The sequence below is a fragment of the Hyalella azteca genome, unplaced genomic scaffold (assembly GCF_000764305.2).
Source record: "Hyalella azteca isolate HAZT.00-mixed unplaced genomic scaffold, Hazt_2.0.2 contig2726, whole genome shotgun sequence".
NCBI classification, from domain to species: domain Eukaryota; kingdom Metazoa; phylum Arthropoda; class Malacostraca; order Amphipoda; family Hyalellidae; genus Hyalella; species Hyalella azteca.
In genome coordinates this window covers 61,699-82,155 of record NW_025932990.1, presented here as the reverse complement: position 1 = coordinate 82,155, position 20,457 = coordinate 61,699, and the positions used below count along the sequence as shown (strand labels likewise).

General features: G+C 37.3%; 2 protein-coding genes across 2 annotated transcripts; both read right to left on the bottom strand.

Annotated features, from left to right (window-relative positions):
* Nucleotides 1-789: 789 nt before the first annotated feature.
* Nucleotides 790-3,153, bottom strand: LOC108681964. Its single transcript, XM_018171047.2, has 3 exons — nt 3,073-3,153; nt 2,326-2,647; nt 790-2,017 (listed from the first exon to the last, which is right to left on the bottom strand). Exons 1-3 carry the CDS (start codon nt 3,091-3,093, stop codon nt 1,428-1,430), a joined length of 933 nt encoding a protein of 310 aa, XP_018026536.1. The 5' UTR covers nt 3,094-3,153; the 3' UTR covers nt 790-1,427.
* Nucleotides 3,154-7,378: 4,225 nt separating this feature from the next.
* Nucleotides 7,379-10,087, bottom strand: LOC108681966. The gene is made up of 3 exons (XM_018171051.2): nt 10,033-10,087; nt 9,408-9,732; nt 7,379-8,467 (listed from the first exon to the last, which is right to left on the bottom strand). Exons 2-3 carry the CDS (start codon nt 9,643-9,645, stop codon nt 7,887-7,889), a joined length of 819 nt encoding a protein of 272 aa, XP_018026540.1. The 5' UTR covers nt 9,646-9,732; nt 10,033-10,087; the 3' UTR covers nt 7,379-7,886.
* Nucleotides 10,088-20,457: the final 10,370 nt, after the last annotated feature.

Genomic DNA, 20,457 nt, shown 5'->3' with positions numbered 1-20,457 from the left:
AAAACTTTTTTCATGCCGCTACGTGTACTTAGGCCGCTACGTGTACTTGGGCCACTACGTGTTCTTACGCGAGCACGGTCCCCTAGTCAACAACTACGCTTGCATTTCTCTCAACTCCCCCTTCTTGCAGGGTAGCTCTTAATTAAAGATGAAACACAGTTGAATAATAAAGTCAACAGATACTGCCGGGTTCCACCTATATACACTAAAAAAATACGAGATTTTTTCAAGCAACGATGTACTTTATTGGTCCTCAGTTTATCATCCTGACTTAGTTTGGTCCATCAATATAAGGCGCATCAGTGCCACGTCCGATCTCTGCTCAAGCTGTGTGTAATAAAGTGTGTTTTTATTTGGACAATATTCTTACTCATTAATACTTATGATTGTAGTCCTCGGTTTCTGTACCAAATGCGAAAATTAGGTAGATGTGGAAATTGTAGAAGGCCGTTCATAATCGTAGTTGGCCGCTCGAAATCGTAGCATGCCGTTCATAATCGTAGCATGCCATTCATAATCGTAGCATGCCATTCAAAATAGTAGCATGCCGTTCAAAATCGTAGCAGGCCGTTCACAATCGCAGCAGGACGTTCACAATCGCAGCAGGACGTTCACAATCGTAGAAGGCCTGTCAAAATTGTAGCAGGCCTTTCAAAATCGTAGCAGGCCGTTCAAAATCGTACATGGCCGTTCACAATCAACGACCCTGACTGAAAAAAAACAGGTTTCTAAATAGAAAGCAAATCAGTAAATAAAATACATCAGCCACCGGAATAAAAAAAGAAAATAAAGCTTCTGTGCAAAGCGATCTGACATATGTATTACCAAGTTAAAAATCGCTATTTACGTACGTGCAGCGATAGTCACATCTTTTGTAAAAAATATTCAGTCTTTAGATTAAACACATGCTAAAACATAGGAAAACGTGTAAGATTTATAGTTAGTAAAACTAATATCATTACAGTCTTAGCTAAAAACACGATGAGAACATTTCACCAGGCTAGAACATCTTACCGCGCTGTTATCATTTGAAGAACATTAACGATGCGCTAAAAAATGCAAAACTATCTAGCAGCCACGTTATTCACGATAAGCTAACGAGATCGCAACGAACAACTATAGAATTTTAATTATTCCAAAAATTTCAGCGCAGCATATTTGGTTTAAATTTGTTAACCGTTCTACATTGATGCGCATTCATTCATAGATTAGTTACATTTATTATGTCAAATTCAAGATTGCGTTAGAATGTAAAATTTACAAGCAACCTGCATTGTGTTCCAGACGCACTAGGTTTTAGTCCTTTCAGAAGAAAAAGTATAAAAAAATTAATGATAGACGCGAGACAAATTCTTCTTACAATTCTTAACACGTGGAGGAAGCCTTTAAAATTCAAGAAAAACAGTAAAGTTACCCATGAAAAATATTTAAGTCCGAGCAGACGCAGTTATTGAAAATCTGATGGTCGCGATTATGTTTTGAATAATCAACAATGCTATAAAAGGTTCTCTACAATATCCTCTCACCGTATTCAGCTCACGACTCAGTTTTTTATGCAGATTAAGCATCAGCAGCTCACCAACATCGATAAGATATTCACAAATATCAGTATCCGGAGACGACGCGCAATATGCCTGCGTGAAATGCCTTACAAGCAAATGCAAGATGAACCTCCTTAGGATGGGGCGGTGAATCATTAACAATATGGCCTGGAGTGAGGGACAATTTTTATGTAAGGTTTTAATCATGAACTTAAGAACCATGAAGTATGTGTTCCACGAGGCCATCATCACCAATCGCTTGTCCAAATCGGTCATTAGAGTTTCTCGGCTGCGGAAAGTGAATTTGTGATGCAGTGCGGCGTCCTCTATCAAGTCCTTCACGTTGCGAGTGGCCATCACGATGATGAAGATGTTGGCTTTCCTTAATTCCTTTTGAATTTCAATAATTTTTTCTTCACAGGTGGCCGTTGGGTAGAGGATTAGTTTAGGACGTTCTACAGTTGGCATGAAGAAGCCTGTTTGTTCAGAATGACTTAATGAACATGCAACAGTTGAGGTTAAGTATGTATAATTTAGCGCCCTTTATCAATAATAATGATAATTCAAGCGTTAGTGATAATTGAGTTATAGAAATTGCTATTATATGGCGTGAAATTCCAAAGATTATATAATTCCCAACAACCTAACTAATCAACAATGTACAAACTTTGATTGATAAAGCTGAACAACAGCTGATACACAGCGTTCTATCTAGAGCAGAAATTCGTATAAATATATATGTATTGATATATAATAATTATGATATATAGAGCATGGCTCGAACCTGCAAGAAGTACTTGTATATTCAGGAAGCTTCTCAGTCCCTTTTCTTCAGCGTACTTGATGAAGTTGTCAACGTAAACGCGCATTTCGGTTCCATCATTAAAAGTGACGGAAAATTTCTCGAAGTCATAACGTGTGATTTTTCTACCTTTTGGGTGGTAATCTGAATACCAACACACGTGTGGCAGCAATGAGTTCACCCACTTGTTGCGGAGTTCATCCAAGCTACCAAGCATCCATTCAGTGATACCCGTCTTGAAAAACAGTCGCTCCAAATTTCGCTCATCTTCAGGTCGGATAAGGGCGAACAACGTAGCTATTTGCTGCACATGAAAGCGACCCGGGACATAGAATTAGGCTTTATTATAATGCAAGTACAAGTAAATCATTCATTGACAGTCATGGAAATTAATCAATTTTCAATTGAAATATGAATGCACTAGTTTTGATCATCCGAACCTGTAAATTAACTCATTATTTGACACCTACTCTGAGGAAAATGAACGAGAGTTTGTCCAAATAGCGAGACACTTTTTTGCTATTATGCAGGTCATCCTGACCTAGTTTGGTCTGGAAAAAGGGCGTATCAGTGCTACGTTCACAAAGTGAGGCGCAATTTGGACAATACAACCCATTCACCTTTCCGAGTTTAGTAACAATTAGGAAATACGTGTTTAACTAATGAACAAACTATTTTCCGCTCACCTACTTGATGTTATCTATTTTTACTATATGCTTTCGTACTCACTTCGCTGAATGTAAAACTCATGGCGATCGTCGAAGTTTCAGGTCGATAAATATTACTTATAAGAAAAAATCATGACACCTGCTGCGAGAGAAATTGTACGAGCGTGAGTTGCATGAAGTTATAAGCGTTAGCAGGAAAGACATCAGCCGTTTGCATTTACACTTCAGAACGCAATGCTGGGTAAAGTGCGCTACTTCAGCCGTTTGCATTTACACTTCAGAACGCAATGCTGGGTAAAGTGCGCTACTTCTGCCGTTTGCATTTACACTTCAGAACGCAATGCTGGGTAAAGTGCGCTACTTCTGCCGTTTGCATTTACACTTCAGAACGCAATGCTGGGTAAGGTGCGCTACTTCAGCCGTTTGCATTAGACTCCAGGAACAAAATGCGGGGAAGGTTGTAGTCATAACGTTACATACCATATAACCATATCTTACATTTAATTATATAGCCATAGGAGCGCATTAAGTCCGCCGGTCCACATGACTAGGCTTGTCGATTCATTTGAACGAAATGCGACAAAAAATATGAAATGTTCATCATGTCACATCAAAATGGAAAATTCAAGCAAAATTGAAGGAAGAATCTATTTAAGAATTCTTTGGGAAGTAATGCAAGAATTGATAAGATATTGATGCACGGATTGGCTACGGAAGTGAATGCGTTAGTCGATAAGAGAAATGCATGCAAGAATTGATAAGATTTTGACGTAAAAACACAAATAATGACACCTGAAGTAAACCCAAACTCCAACTCTGCCGTTGCAAGGTGTCTCCAATTACACAGTCTCATCCGACAGACATCTGACTTGACAATTAGATCGATTGCATAATAATGTCTTCAGATTGCACTCCAGCTCATCCAGCAAAATAGATGGACGAGAAGGATTTCAACTTGAAATAGTCGTTGAAAATTATGTTAGATTAGATACTCATTTTATGCGTGGAATAATTCAGGCCTAAAAAATGTAATTCGTTTTGATAAGAAAGCATTTAGACGTCAGAATTACGTTATCCCCTCACATTTTACATGCCTGAAAATAAAACCAATCTGTTCTCGTAATGTCACATTTTCAATGAGCAAACTTGAAACTCAATTTTAGCTGCAGGTCAGCATTGCTTTAAACTCGTCGCATCAACTTTTGAATCTCACTTAGGGAAATAAATTGGTCATATTGTCCAAATAGGGACACATTTTCCATACGTTTCACTGATACGTACGTTTGCACGGCAAAATTGGGCCGGTCTGGGCCACAATAGGCAATAAATGAATCGTTATCTGGACAAAGTCTTAATTTATCTGAGTGCCCACTTGAATGAGCACGTCTTCTAAACAATGTAGGGATTCACCATAAAATGAATATGTATCATTTAAAACATTCTACACATCAGAAGCACGGAAGTTGTGAATGAGAACTACAATGTTGAACTTTAGAGGAACTTTGACATGCTGAGGAACTTTAATCATGAACGTCGAGAAGCGGGACTTGCTGTATCTTTTTTCAATAGTATATCACCAAGAATTAGTTTACTTACAGTCGAGTAAAATACTTATCAACAGTTGAGATAGCTCTTATAGTATATCGTATAAGCAAGACTATCTCATACTGTCCTGCATACAGACGGACATGGTACTGGGCAATCTGTACTACTTTCTACGCCATGGTTGCCAGATATGGCATAAAAAAAGGCCAAGTCTGCGGACGAAAAAGGTTAGAAGGGGCATAAAATTAAATATTTATTAGTAAATTTGCTTAAATTTAATATAAATGTTTTCAATTTGTGAAATATTAGAAAGAACCGCCAACATAAATTTTTGCCGGCCAACGCAAGTCCTTCCGGCTTTCTACACTTGCTGCTACACAATATGGAACTGCTTGAGAATAAGATAAAGACACAGCAATTTAAAATATTTTACTATTCGGTCAGGAACTATTGTCGAATTACTCTCAGTAATAAAATTTTATTACAACAATAATGTTTGTAAGGCACATCATGTTACTGAACATTTCTTACGCTCATGGCAGAGCAGAAGACTGAAAAAATTCGTCAACCATTGCTCATAAGTAGACTCGGCTTCTCCCACGCTGCTCCTCTGCCTCCTGAGGGGAAAATTTCCTCTAATAATCATGTGCTACAATCAGATTCACAATTTTATACAATTTTATATTATTCCTACATAGTTTGTATATTGTAGTTATTGAACAGTTATGCTTTAATAAAAAGCACAAACATTTTGACATACGTCTAGCGTTCTCCTTACGAAGCGACGTTCGGTAAGATCATTGAGTATATTACATTTGGACTTCAGGCAATTTTATCAATTGATTTCTGAATTGTAGAATTTGGAGATCCTTGACTTTATTTCAATGACTATTTGCCTTTTCACGAAGAAAAATGATTATATATTTTCGCATTCACATGCTCAATGAGGTTGCGTAACTGATGTTTCAACACCAGCGGAAGACATAATAAGTACCGTCCTACTAACTTCTCAATTAACATCATTTCAAAAATATCAGTGAACTATATATTGTCACTTATTACCTTAAGTGAAGTATTCTTTCACGCATAATGCGAGCTTGAAAGAACTCCCCTAAGATGGACATCCATTAGAGATAATTTGCGTGTCTTTTACTAATACAGTGAGTGATAGGACGGTACCAGTACCTGGAATTTGTTTCCCACTATTTTGCACAAATAAAGCTTCATATTATATCCAGTTCGGAAAATTGAATACTTACAGTAATCTCCTAGACTAGTTTCAAGTAGAGATGCCCATTTTGTCCTTGAGTGGCAATATTATCCAATAAAATATATTCCAATAAAAAAATTGAAAACATTAAATATTCCAATATCAAAAAAATAATTTTGTCAGCTACAAATCTTATAACTGATATTTGACACACTTTTACCTGTCCAATTGATCTGAAATTTTGCACATTTGTGTGAAGTCGGAGGCAATGCATGAATCAATTGACAGAATAAATACATTTGAAACAAAATTTTATATATTAAAAAATTGAAAAATTAACTTTTTTAATATTCGAAAATAAAATGACAAATTCATTGTACATCTGTAACGTTGGAGACCCTGGTTTCTTAAGAAGTGTTGTCTTTAAAAAGTACTTTTTTAACATATATTATTTATATCTTATGTACTGTGAATAATTTCCTGACGCACTGATATGGTTTTACATTCAATCGAGATTTTCGTAAATCGAGAATGAAAATCGAGTGCTTTTCGACTTCACAGATGGGATACAAACAAAAGGGGATTATCGTGCTACTCCGTTCTCAGCTCGTGCGATATGTAGAAAATGTTTTGTGTAACTTGTCCAATACGACTTATTTACTTTTGTGAAGGTTACCTCTAAAAATCTAATCATACTTGCGCTGAAAGATATCGAGTTAGTCAATCAAGAAGGGACAGGTTCTTTCCCAGAGGCTGCGAGAAAAAAGCTCTAGGATGAACAGCGGTCCGAAAGCGGGCAGAGGAAGCCATTATAAATGACCAGAGGGTTTTTAATTTCATCATTTTGCAAGCGTTAATTTCTGGGGGCATACAAAATCCTCGTGCGTCGTTCACCTAGTGTGATGAACACTTATATTTTATTTTTCATTTCAGATCTCCATTGTAGCGAGTCACTGAACTAGAGCGATTACAGGTGGGAAAAAGGGTCGAAAGTGTCGGGTTTCAGCAGTCAAGAAAATTAACCAGTTTCCTGCACCGCAGAAATATCAACGAGGAACAGGCGAGAAGAACAATGCACAGTCTTCGAATGAAGCCCTTGAAACTAGATGCCCGATGCCAAGAACTCGAGGTTGGTATTCGAACTCGGCCGCTGAGACCCGCTGTCTGATGCCAAGAACTCGAGGTTGGTATTCGAACTCGGCCGCTGAGACCCGCTGCCTGAAGCCAAGAACTCGAGGTTGGTATTCGAACTCGGCCGCTGAGACCCGCTGTCTGATCCCAAGAACTCGAGGTTGGTATTTGAACTCGGCCGCTGAGACCCGCTGTCTGATGCCAAGAACTCGAGGTTGGTATTCGAACTCGGCCGCCGAGACCCGCTGCCAGATGCCAAGAACTCGAGGTTGGTATTCGAAGTCGGCCGTTGAGACTCGCTGTCTGATGCCAGGAACTCGAGGCTCATTTCTCATAGAGGACTCCCAAAACACAAGTCCAGTTTGTCTACGGCAAAGTACAATTCGTATCGAAACTGAAAACTGGACATTTGTCTTGCCCCTGAACAAAAGAAAAAAATTTCTGCCACCGAAAACAAAAGGGTGTGATATATATAAAACGATTTTCATAAATATTTTTATTCGTCAATGAAGGGGCACAACAATGTAAAAACCTAAGGCACTAAAATCATTGAATGATTCAATAGTCAATTTATAACAATCTAAGAAAAATCGGAACATTTTGTCACGTCATCCGTCAATTGCGCTCTTTTTAAAACAGGAATGATGAATTCAACAAACAAAAATCACTATAAATCTAGTAACAACGCTCGTGAGGGATGAAAATTCAAAATCACTACGGCAAAACTTCTATGATATTTTTCTTAAAAATGACAGCCATGCATAAAAAATGTATTATTTTCCCCAGTTCTTTACCAAATAGGCACACCCATTTAAGTTTAACACAATTCTAATTTTTTCTTCTCTAGCCATGACATGATTTATGATGAAATATAGGACAAGTTTTATACGAACCAGGCTATAACAGTTATCAAATAATCTTCCAACAAAACTCAAATGAAGGAATTTATAAAACATTTTAAAAGAGCCAAACCATTGATAAATTATTGGTTATGACCGAAAAGAAGCAGTTATAGAAAATCTGATGGCTGTGATTATATTTTGAATAATCAATAATGCTAAATATGGCACCATGACATTACTCTTGACTATATTCAGCTCACGTCTCACTATATTTTGGAGATCAAGCATCAACAGCTCACCAACATTGATAAAATGTTCACTAATATCAGTATCAGGAGATGAGGCGCAATACGCCAGCACGAAATGCCTTACAAGCAAATGCAAGATGAACGTCCTGAGGAGGGGGTGGTGAGTTATCAACATAATCACCGGCAGTGACGGACAATTTTCAAATAAAGTTTTAACCATAAATTTCAGAACTATGACGTAAGTATTCCACGAGGCCATCATCACCAGCCGCTTGTCCACATCGGACATTGGAGTTTCTCGGCTGCGGAAAGCGTATTTGTGGTGCAGGGCGGCGTCCTCTAAGAAGTCATTCACATTGCGAGTGGCCATCATAATGATGAAGATGTTGGCATTTCTTACAAGCATTTTAAATTTTCTCATTGCAGTGACCGTTGGGTAGGGTGGGGAAAGGGGAAAGCCCACACCTGGCGTGACGAGCCCTGTTGGTTCATGGAGTTACGAAACAGACAGATTATGTTAAATTATGCGCTGAGAAAAGGATAGACCACCATGCAGCAATTGGTTGTTTCAGTTATTATTTCTGAGATAAAGGAAAATATAAAACTTTTGTCCTAACAAAACTTAGATGCGGGCCCGAATCTGGAATAGGTGCCGCCTAGGACTCGGGGAACAGGTAAATCAGCCGCTCTATGTCTGCTCCGCTCTGGGTTTGAAGGGAGGCCACTGTGCAATTTGCAAGCTCACTGTGATTCAGCTCGGTCCACCCATGTCATACTCTCAGGCGACTATAAAGTCGGAAAGAAAATCCTGACCCTAAGCTAATTTGATCGGGTGGGCAAGTAGGCCCAGAGGAGCTTAAATCAGAGTATGGCGACTGTTCGGCCAAAGCCAAGGCGGTTCCAAAAAAATTTAAAATGGGTTATTAATAATTCAGTTATCAGGTATCAAATACAAGTAAAAATTCAACAAACTTTCTGATCAGATAGAATCAAGATTATTGGCGGTTCTTCATTCGAAGTGGAAATTCGGATAAAATATTATTTAAATACTAAATGAATAGATGGGGGTGGAATATCTTCCATCCTTGCCCAACACTAAGCCATTACAAGGTGCAAGTCTGCACTCTTCATACTTTTCATTTTTTGGTGCTTGTATTGAATGATACGCAATCTAACTTCAATTGCTTATACTACTGGCGTTATGTTGTTATTTATGTTACGCAGAGACTGGAGTCTATATCCTTTCAAATGCAATCAACTCCAGCATCTCGCGTCTAGTTTCTCAAATTCTGCCCGAATTAAACGTTTTTTCATCATTAGTGCACAAGTTTCTTTTAAACTGTCATTGTAAATATAGGACAAAGAATTATTTATTGAACCGGAGTCAACATTACTACAATAGAAAACCAGGGAGCCAAACCTGCCATGCGTAGTTGATTCTTGAGGAACCGCGGCAGCGCCTCTTCTTCTTCGATGTAATCAATGCAATTGTTAACGTCTACGCGGAGATCGCTTCCATCGTCGAAAAAGACTAGGTAATACTTGAAATCATAACCAACAACTTTTTTCCCCTCGGGGTTAAAATCAGAATACCGCCAGACGTGAGGCAGCAACATTTTCGGCCAATTTTCGTGTAGTTCATCCAAGCTGCTGATCATCCACACAGCGGCGTCCGTCGTCCTAAAAAGATCCTCCAAATGCTGCTGATCCTCGATGAGGAAGTTGAAGGCGGTTTCTGGCAGTACCTGAAAGTAAGAATGATATAAGAGCCATAATCGAAAGTAATTTGGTGGAAAATAAATTATGACTAATAATATGAGACATGAAAGCTCTATTATCGAAAACAGTAAAGACTATAACAAAAGTGTTTCATTTCGTATACCTAATTAGATTTTAAATAACGTGTCGTTGAAATACCGATTACATTATTACACAGGAAGAAGCCAAAAGCTTTTACATGACAATTGCATGAGGAATTCAGTGCAAAGTTCAGTGAAATTGCGAGTGACTGGTGTTTTTAACCAGCGTTAATTACTGTGGCATACCTGATTTATCTGGCGAGGCAAGGCATCGGGGCGGGGCAAGGCATCGAGGCGGGGCAAGGCATCGAGGCGGGGCAAGGTCAAGGCATCGGGGCCGGGCAAGGCATCGGGGCCGGGCAAGGCATCGGGGCCGGGCAAAGCATCGGGGCGGGGCGAAGAATCGGGACGTGGCAGAGTAACCCGATGCGTCAGAGAAACCAGGCGTGGCAGGATAGCCCGATGTGGAAGAGTAACCCGGCGTGGATGAGTAACCCGACGTGGAAGAGTAACCCGACGTGGATGAGTAACCCGACGTGGAAGAGTAACCCGACGTGGAAGAGTAACCCGACGTGGATGAGTAACCCTACGCGGCAGGGTAACGCGGCGCTGAAAAGTAACTGGACGTTGCCGAGTTACCCGGCGCAGCAGAGTAACCCACCGTGTTTGAGTTACCCGACGTTGCAGGGCCCGGCGTAGTATCGCGAGTATTTGTGATGAGAGACGTTCAGATTCATTTTCCTGGAAGAATGGATAAATGTGGCAGGAATAAGGTGGCACGGATAAGGTGGCACGGATAAGGTGGAACGGATATGGTGGCACGGATAAGGTGGCACGGATAAGGTGGCACGGATAAGGTGGCATGGATAAGGTGGCATAGATATGGTGGCATAGATATGGTGGCATTGGATAAGGTGGCATGGATAAGGTGGCATGGATAAGGTGGCATGGATAAGGTGGCATGGATAAGGTGGCACGGGTAAAGTGGCATGGCTAAGGTGGCACGGGTAAAGTGGCATGGATAAGGTGGCATGGTTAAAGTGGCATAACAATTAATAGCCTATTCAATTAATGAGAAAAAAAGTTTCTCATTCACCACTAGGCACATTTTTGCAGTCAACATGCGTCAATTTCTCTATGGAAATTTGATGCGAGGTGTGAGATTTAATGCATCAACACAGACAATAAAATTCTAATTTCAGTTTATCGTACTATTGTTTAATAATTACTATTTCTTATGAATTCAAAGTTTTAATTAGGCATTCCTAGCTAATAAATGTGTTTTTAAATTTATTTAATCTTAACACTTATTTAAATCATACGAGCCTTAACTCCATGTGCAAAAATCGAGCGCGTCAGAAATCGTGAATAGTTATGTAAAAGCGCAATTTTTCAAACATTAACCACGAAATTTAAACATTCGAAGACAAAATTAAATACATGAAAATTAGACTGAGAAGTAAATTTATTGTTACTTACTTGAGATACTTGGGAACTCATGTCCAGAAATGGAGAAGTATCTAAAAAATTAAAAAATTATAGCCAGAAAAGCACTAACATCTACAGCTGAAAAAATTATATGAATAGCGACAGAAATTTTAAGGAAAGATGCAACCCCAAAAACTGACCGTTCGGCCTAACTTCAGACGCCGAATATTTTATAAAGACACCTCCTGGGACAATTAAAAATTTCCGAAGACAATGCCCCTGAAGCTACCACAGCCATCAGCCTTCATTAGAAAAGATTGATTGTATAAACTAAACAGCTGGCAAATTTCTATTGGGATCAGTGTAGCTTCATAGTAATTGTGGTATTATTACTCAGCAAGTGGTAATTCTCGATGGTTCAGTACAGTTTTTATTGATTAGCGCCGATTCAAGTGCAGTGACTGCTGAGTAGCGACACTAGTGTTGTTGATCAGCTAGGCATTGAATAAGTATTTCTATCATAATCTATTTGAAATGGTGCACATGGTTTCATTTTCTAGCTACGCCGTTATCAATTAATGTATTTTTAAATTTCCTATGTTTTTCTTCTGGGTTCTCAACCTTTTCATTTGTAGCTCCGCCCTTGTTAAAATCATTAATAAATTACCTTGAGTTAAAAACCATGGCCACGTAAACACTTTGTTCCCCGAATTTATCGCCTAATTAAAGTCACAGATCGAAAAGACTGAAATGTTATTAAAAAAGAAATAGAGCAAATTGAAAAATGGCATCATACGGAAAATTAAATCTGTGTTAGTGTGAGAATACCAGACGTATTAAACCAATTATTATTACGGCGGGGATTATACCAGACCATTCCATCTATTAATTAATCAAGGGTCTGATATTATACCAGTCGTATTGAACAAATTATTCTAACGTTTGGTGTTATACCAGACCAGTTAGTTTACGAAGGTATGTATATAAAATAAATTATATGCGTATCTAGGTCACACGACTAAATCTTAGCGAATACTTACAAGTTGCAATAATTGACCGTTGTTAATTTTCTAAGACTAAGACTCATCGACTAAGAGGTTTGTCGATGGCCACCTTATCATCGAGAAGCACCCCCTATATATCAAAATTAAAAAATTTCCGGGTGTGCGACAAGGTCAAATTTAGTCAGAGTGACATTTCTAGGAGCTGTAAACAGGAGTTGTAAATAGGAGCTGTAAATAGGTTCACGTCGCTGGCACAATGATCATCAACTGATTGACAGTTTTAAAACAAATTGAACAGAAAGATTACGAACGGATAAAATGGGGAGATTGCGAATAGATCCAACAGAAAGATGACGGAGAATAGAACAAAGAGGATGACGAATGCATTTAATGGGAAGATAAAGGGATCGAACGAAAAGATGAAAACGATTGAGAGGGAAATATTACGAACAAATCGAACAGAAAATTAACAGGTCATCATACGAATTTTACTGAGGTTCAGAGGACAAGGGCAAATCTACTTTCTAGTAAATAGTATTCGCACGCACTTTTAAAATAAATTGATGCCGAGATAAACTTGGTTCAGAAGGAAATTCAAGGCTTTGAAGATTTAAAAATTTCGAATGATCTCGTCAGACGGGAATTTAAATCATCTTGTATTTGGGTTGAGGAAATATAGAGATTTATATTATAGTTTCGTGTCACCATGCTCAAACTATTTTAGTCTAACTACATTAATATATTGAACTGCTATTTTCAACTTCCACTTGCAATGCGCATCAGGACTTCTGTGTAGTTCGGATTACACTCAACCTTAAGAATAATTTAGTTCTACCGTTCGGAGATTACAGTTTCATTCATTTTAGGATGGCAAAACGGTATTTTGAAGAAATTATAATATATCACACGTATTTGGCAATGAATAATTAGCAAGTTATTTAGTGAATCACGTCACAAAAGTTGCGTAGCACCTCAAAGTTTCAGAAGACATTCGTAAACACACCACACGCACCGGGAAAGTAACCATTAGTAAACGAGAGGCGGGCGAAATGTGGCGACGCGATACGGAATTTCGTCCCAGTTCTGCAGCGTCAAATCACGAATAGATTTTCGATTTTGATCAAGTTGAATGCTTTAATTCAATATTAAAAAGATTATATTTGATGATAGATTGCCTTTCAAGTAGTAAGTAACATTACATTTGTGAGTTACAACATTTATGTGATTATTTATGTGATTATATTATGTTATTTATTTCCGTAGGTTGTATATTATACAAATTATGAGGGACCCTAACAATTTAGGATTACGCATGTAGGACATCAACGAAGGTTTAAGGAACGACTCTATTCAATAGTAATAAAAATAACCATTATTTCGTTTAATAATTATTCATAGTGCGGAATTCATGAGAATACTATGTAGTTGAGGAAAATTTCCAAGTTTACGAGGCTTGAGCCGTGGAAATAAGTAAATTGAATAAAATTAGGAAGTTATCGTAAATTTTTGGTTCATAAATTTGCTTATTAATGTGCATTCCGGAATACAAGAAAGTGTTGACAAAATTTTAACAAGGGTGCAAAATATAACTACTTTTTAAGATATGCGAATGTAGGTTTTGGAAACGGAATGTAGTGATGAACTTCAGTGAAGTTTACAAATGGAATCAATAAAATTTCTGACCGCAGTCAAATACATATCTTTGGCGTGTTAGAATATTAGTGCTAAAAAAAGTGTTCCGTCAGTAAGAAAGGGATCAGTGAAGGGTAGCAGGGAAAATTCAATGTAAAATAGAATGCACTGGAAACCGAGTCACTTTTTTGCACTGGAAATGGTGTTACTTTTTTGCACTGAAAATGTAAACACTTTTTTGCGTTGTAGATGGAGTCCCTTTTTTGCAAAGAAAATGAATTCAGTAATGAAAATTAATTTTTTTGTAAAGAAAATGAATTTTGTAAAGAATTCAGGTCCACAGGATACCAAAAGATAATCCTGCTAAATTTCAAAGCATTATTCATAAGCTGGATTATATAAAGAGCCTTCTACGTAAATACAATATCATAATCGAGATCTTGTACTCAGGAAAATGAATGGGTTAAATTGTCCAAATAGCGATACCCTCACTAAACGCACCACAGATTCGCCAATATATCAGGATAATCATAAAATATTATATATATAAAAATAATTTAATTAATAAAATTAATTCCTTTTTGTTGGAATGGTGAGTGTGGGAGGCCTTTTAAAAAAATGTCAGGACCGACTCAAGTGCTTTAGAATGACCGACTCAAGTGCTAAAAGAAAGAGCATGGTTATTTGGACAAACACTGCACTCATTCTTCTGAGTGTAGGCGTGGATACGCAAGTCGACTGCAGTGTAAAATTAAAACAAGATGTTATCGCTTTATGCAGGTACAGGTTGATAAAATTGTACTATGTTATTTTATATTTTATTTTAATAGATTATTTCTATCAAGAAGAAAATAGGTAATGCTACGAATCAGCTTAATACATTTCTATTTTTAAAAATGCAATTCTCAGAATCTTCATTCAAGCTCATTCAATTTGCAATTAATTTATCTAATTTAAGTTTACAGGATCAAGGGATTGCAATCTGGTGCTAAATAAATAAACATTTTAAACTATAATAAGTAAATGTAAGGCAAATAAAATTTTGTAAATGTCGCAAAAAATAAAGAATAAGCGACTGTTTCAAAAATGAAGCGACGACAAAACCGGAAAAGTCCCGATCTCCTTTTGAAAAGATTCTGAAAGATGTAGAAGTGCCGACAAAGATAAACTCATAAAAGAAAATTCTTAAACATTTTCTCAACGAAAGTAAAGCACTCTTCTTGGCTTCAAGATGAAGCCTTCCTTATAAAGCAAAAGGCCAGCAGGCCTTTGGGCTCTGATCTTAAAGAGAATCGCGAGGCAGGGTAGCGAGGCAGAGCAGTGAAATGAGCAGACAGTGAGGCAGAGCAGCGAGGCAGAGCAATGAGGCNGATAGTGAGGCAGAGCAATGAGGCAGAGCAGTGAAATGAGCAGACAGTGAAGCAGAGCAAAGAGGCAGAGCAGCGACATGAGCAGACAGTGAGGCAGAGCAATGAGGCAGAGCAGTGAAATGAGCAGACAGTGAAGCAGAGCAAAGAGGCAGAGCAGCGACATGAGCAGATAGTGAGGCAGAGCAATGAGGCAGAGCAGTGAAATGAGCAGGCAGTGAGGCAGAGCAAAGAGGCAGAGCAGCGACATGAGCAGACGGTGAGGCAGAGCAAAGAGGCAGAGCAGCGAGGCCGAGCAAAGTAATGAGCTGGCAGTGAGTTGAAATAGGCAATGATGCAGGGCTGTGTAATGAGCAGGGAGTTAGACCGAGCAGTGAAATGAGCAGGCATTGAGTTTAAAATTGGCAGTGAGGTAGAACCATGAGATGAGTGGGCAAGGATTAGAACTTGGCAGTGACACAGAGTGAATTAAAAGAATCATATAATAATTCATATCACTCCCAATGCAGAGGCCTATCTCAAAATAAAGAGAACTAATTTATTCATGACGCAAACAGCCAGGAAAATTTATGGATCATGTTGTCCCATTACCATAACACTTTCTTACCCACAGCACCCACAGTAGCTCTGATACACTCGTTTACGGGCCAAACTAGGTCAGGATGACTTACTTTGTGGCAAAAGTGAGTCGCTTATGAAACAATCTTTAGGGGATTTTTTATGTCTTATTTTGAGAGAATTTTAGATTTAATTTTTATTTATTTATTTATATACAATTTTCATTGCTCACGCCTGCAGGGTGAAGATTAGAATGAATTGTGTCAGAGGTCACATTTACGAAACTGCATTATAATTTATTTGAAATTATTTATTTTACTCGCATAGGTGTAGAATAATTAGTTAATTTGAGTGAATTGATGATTTATGACAAAATCTTGTAAAAACTTTTACGTTTATTGAAGGCCAGTAATACTTTCCAAATTTAATTTAGGTTTTTTCCTGGAATATGCTTACTCTAATAAGCCTGTAAATTTATGTAAAATGTATTGTTTTATGGATGCGAACTGAATTTATGGCTGCAAATTATTTTTTTTAATCGACGCTAAATTTAAATCTGAATTTTGACCGTCCCCCATAACGCCACTGAGAGAAGTGCGGTAAACATACAGCCCGTCAAACCCGTACTAATAAATCGTGTTAAATGGAGGATACAGGAACTGCTTCGCGAAATTATGGAGGTTGTAAACGCAACGTTGAACTTCGAACTATAATCACTGAGGAGAGGTACATAAGATATATTAATATATTGAATATATATTAATATACATATTAACTAGATCTCCAATGCAAGTCTCTTTGCTTAGGTTTTATAAAATTTTGGTTAATCATATTGCGATGGGATTACTTATCAGCAAATTCAACATGAAATCTTTCATTAATTATTGTGTCTTAGGCTTGATTTCGAGATTTCTTAATTTTATTTTTTATATGACTGAAACTATTTCAACAAAAGTAAAGACATGAATTAATTTGATCATTTGAGATATAAATTATTTTACTTCATTTCGTGAGGTAGCCGTTTGACCTAAACGCTCTAACTGAAATTAAATGTATTTTGAAAAGCTTTTATTGTTAATATGTATTTTTTGATACTTTGTTAATATACGTATATTGTTATTGTACATGTATACAGCCAGCACCTTGCTTTTATTGTTTGAATAAAAATATTTTTATTATCGTTTTCGAGACAATCGAGTTCCAATAAATGATTATAAATGATTTTTTTACTGTACAGATTAATGATTAATTATTAATCATTAATGATTATTAATAAGTGATCAATATTTAATGATTGAAGGACACTAATTACCTTAAGACATTATTTATCATTCTGCGTTCATATAAGAATAAACCCATTTCGTCACACATTACTCATTTTGATAACAGTTATTGAGCTAACGGATGAAAGACATAAGTGAGTTTAGGATATGAAGGATATGAAGGATACTCAAATAAATAAGTTATTTATTAACATAAATGCTACGAGTAATTCTGCCGCAGGTTGGAATTTGGAGGGTATCTTTGTATTAATTATGTGTATGATATAGAGACTGGTATGAATTGGTTTCTTTCTAAATAATTTGTTACTTGATGATCAAATATGTGGGACATGCTCCACATCTTTCTAATATATTGAATTTTTAAAAATAACAACATAGTTACTTGATCGCGTTCGCGAATATAAAACTAAAAAAATGTTGTTGATCATCACAGTAATTTCTGTATATATTTTAGGACTAAAAACAGATTTTCTCCGTTTAATTGATGCCAAGGCTCCACTGAGTAAAATGAATGGGCCATATTATACAAATAGTGACACACTAACTGCACTTATCACTGATACGTTCTTTTGCTGGGCCAAACTGGGTCAGCATTACCCACACAAACGGTAGGCTAAAACTGCACAGATTTAGGATAAAGTCTCAGTCATTTGTCTGAGTGTGCAAGAGTAGAACTCCCTCGCTCCAGGAGCCCTTATGAATTCCAGGCTGGAATTAGCGAAGAATTTCCTCAGCTTCCAAGGGACCAAAAATGCATGGGGGAATGTCCGACATCCAGAAGAATGAATGGGTCATATTGTCCAATTAGTGACATATTCTCTTCCCCACAAGACGAGCAAATAGAAGAACTAGCAATGATATGCCATTTTTTGATTAATCTGGGCCATGCAACCCAAACACGAGCCAAAATACCATCGAAATTTTGACACTAATTTTTTTTCGAGTGCCGAGCTCCGCTGAACAAATGGATGGACGCAAACAAAATCTCGATTAAAGCTCACCACCGACATTGAAAAATAGCTTGGATATGACAGGAGAATTAATGTTATTTACTATTCGTAACTATTTAACTTGAAAATTTATCTACTTTGCACTACTAATAACGTGGGTCGATGTGTGTATGGCCAAAGTCTCGCTGAGAGAAATAGGGAAACTTTGTCTGAATTTTGATACATCTTTTTCACTTGACATAATTCTTCTGCCATTCTGCCATTCCTGACATAATTCTGCCATGTAACAGGACGTTCGTTCTCTGCTTAGGATGCGGGGGAGAAAATCTGTAAATTTTTACCCAATAATTTTTTAGAGGGGTGTGGACCAACGTTGTTGCAAGTATTTCTTATCAACTGCGATGGGAACTTGCTTCTCTCTGAAAAATAATGGGTTAAGGTATTCAAATAAAGACACACTTTATGCTAGATGCACTTTATGTTGAATGCACTTGATGTTGGAAGCACTTGATGATGGATGCACTTGATATTGGATGCACATGACGCTGGATGTACTTGATGTTGAATTTGATTGCTGTTGAATGCATTTGATGTTGGATGCGCATGACGCTGAAATGTACTTGATATTATATTCAATTGCTGTTGAATGCATTTGATGCTGGATGCACTTGACGCTGGATGCACTTGATGTTGAATTCAATTAGTGTTGGATGCGCGTGATGCTGAATGCACTTGATGTTGGATGCACTTGATATTGGATGAACTTGACGCTGGATTCACTTGATGTTGAATTCAATTGATGTTGGATGCACTTGATGCTGACAGCACTTGATGTTTGATGCACTTGATGTTGGATCTAATCTACCAATTCAATTAACAAATTCATATATCAGTCATTTTGTTCCAATCTAGTTGTTATTTGTTATGTAATTAGTAAATTTCATTTATTTATATATTTCCAAGATATATCTTCTTTAATGAAAAGTACCAAAAATATTCGTTTTTTTCTGAAGCGAAATTTCTACCAATTGGCATTTTTATAATCTTATTTGGGTAAAAAAATTATCAATCAATTGTTCACTTGTGTGTTAGAGTGAGTTTCGATTATTTTCAACGTATTTACACTTGAGGTTCAAGGAATAAACTCAAAGACCACAAAATAATATAAACTAATGAGTTAACCCTATGATATAATTAAGGCGTAGTTTACGTTACATGTAGTAATGTCGGAGATAGTTAAATTTCAGGCGTAATCACCGTAGACTTTCACTCCAGGTATCGATTGAATAATTTGCCAGATTAGTTCAAATTAACAGCAGCATTGGTCAGCTAATTTTGTCAGCATCTTAGAAATATTTAGTAAAATTAACCAGCAAAATAGTTTCATGCAAAAAGTTTCATTCACGAATTCTTATGAACATCTCCACTTTACAAAACCTTATTATTGCTCTAAAAACTCCCATGATGTTTATGGGTACAATGTATATGTTTTTTCTGTTAACCGTTTATGCTTTCCTGGATTACATATCATCTTAAACCCAGCATCACATTATTGCTTGATTATTTATATAAAAAGTAATATTTAGTAATATTTTTTGATATAAGTTATATTTATTTCGAAACGTAATGTGTATTCGTGACTGGCATTTCGATATATGATATAAATACGGGTGTTATCTTTCGATATATGATTTATTTCCGTGACCTATAGTTGCATCAATATTATACATATGTATGCTTCAAGATAATATAAAAAATATAATTGAACCTGCTGTTGTCGCGACCAGTTCTTCTCGTGACAGTTTGTTATCGTGGCGAGATCTTGTCGTGACAATTTCTTGCCATGACAAGTTATTGCCGTGACCAGTACTTGTCGTGACCAGTTCTTGCCGTGAACATTTCTTGTCGTGACCGGTTCTCGTCATGACCACTTCTTGTCTTGACCAGTTTTTGCCGTGACCATTTCTTGTTGTGACCAGTTCCTGTCGTGACCAGTTCTTGTCGTGACCAGTTCCTGTCGTGACCAGTTCTTGTCGTGACCAGTTCTTGCCGTGATAAGTACTTGTCGTGACTAGTTCTTGTCTTGAACATTTCTTGTCGTGACCAGTTCTCGTCATGACCATTTCTTGTCTTGACCAGTTTTTGCCGTGACCATTTCCTCTTGTGACCAGTTCTTATCGTGACCAGTGCTTGTCGCGACCAGATCTTGTCGTGACAAGTTCTCTTCCTGAACAATTCTTGTCGTGACCAGCGGAACACTTGTGATAATTCACTAATAGATCTTAATTAATTTTACTTGCATTATATTGGCTCTATATTAATGACCTGGGAAAATTCAATTCAATAGCGAAATAGGCAATTTTTCCTTATAGCCTACAATTTAGTATAATTAAGTTTAAAATTATTTACTCGAAGGTTGGAAGGCCTTTGAGTAAATGGAAGGCTTGGA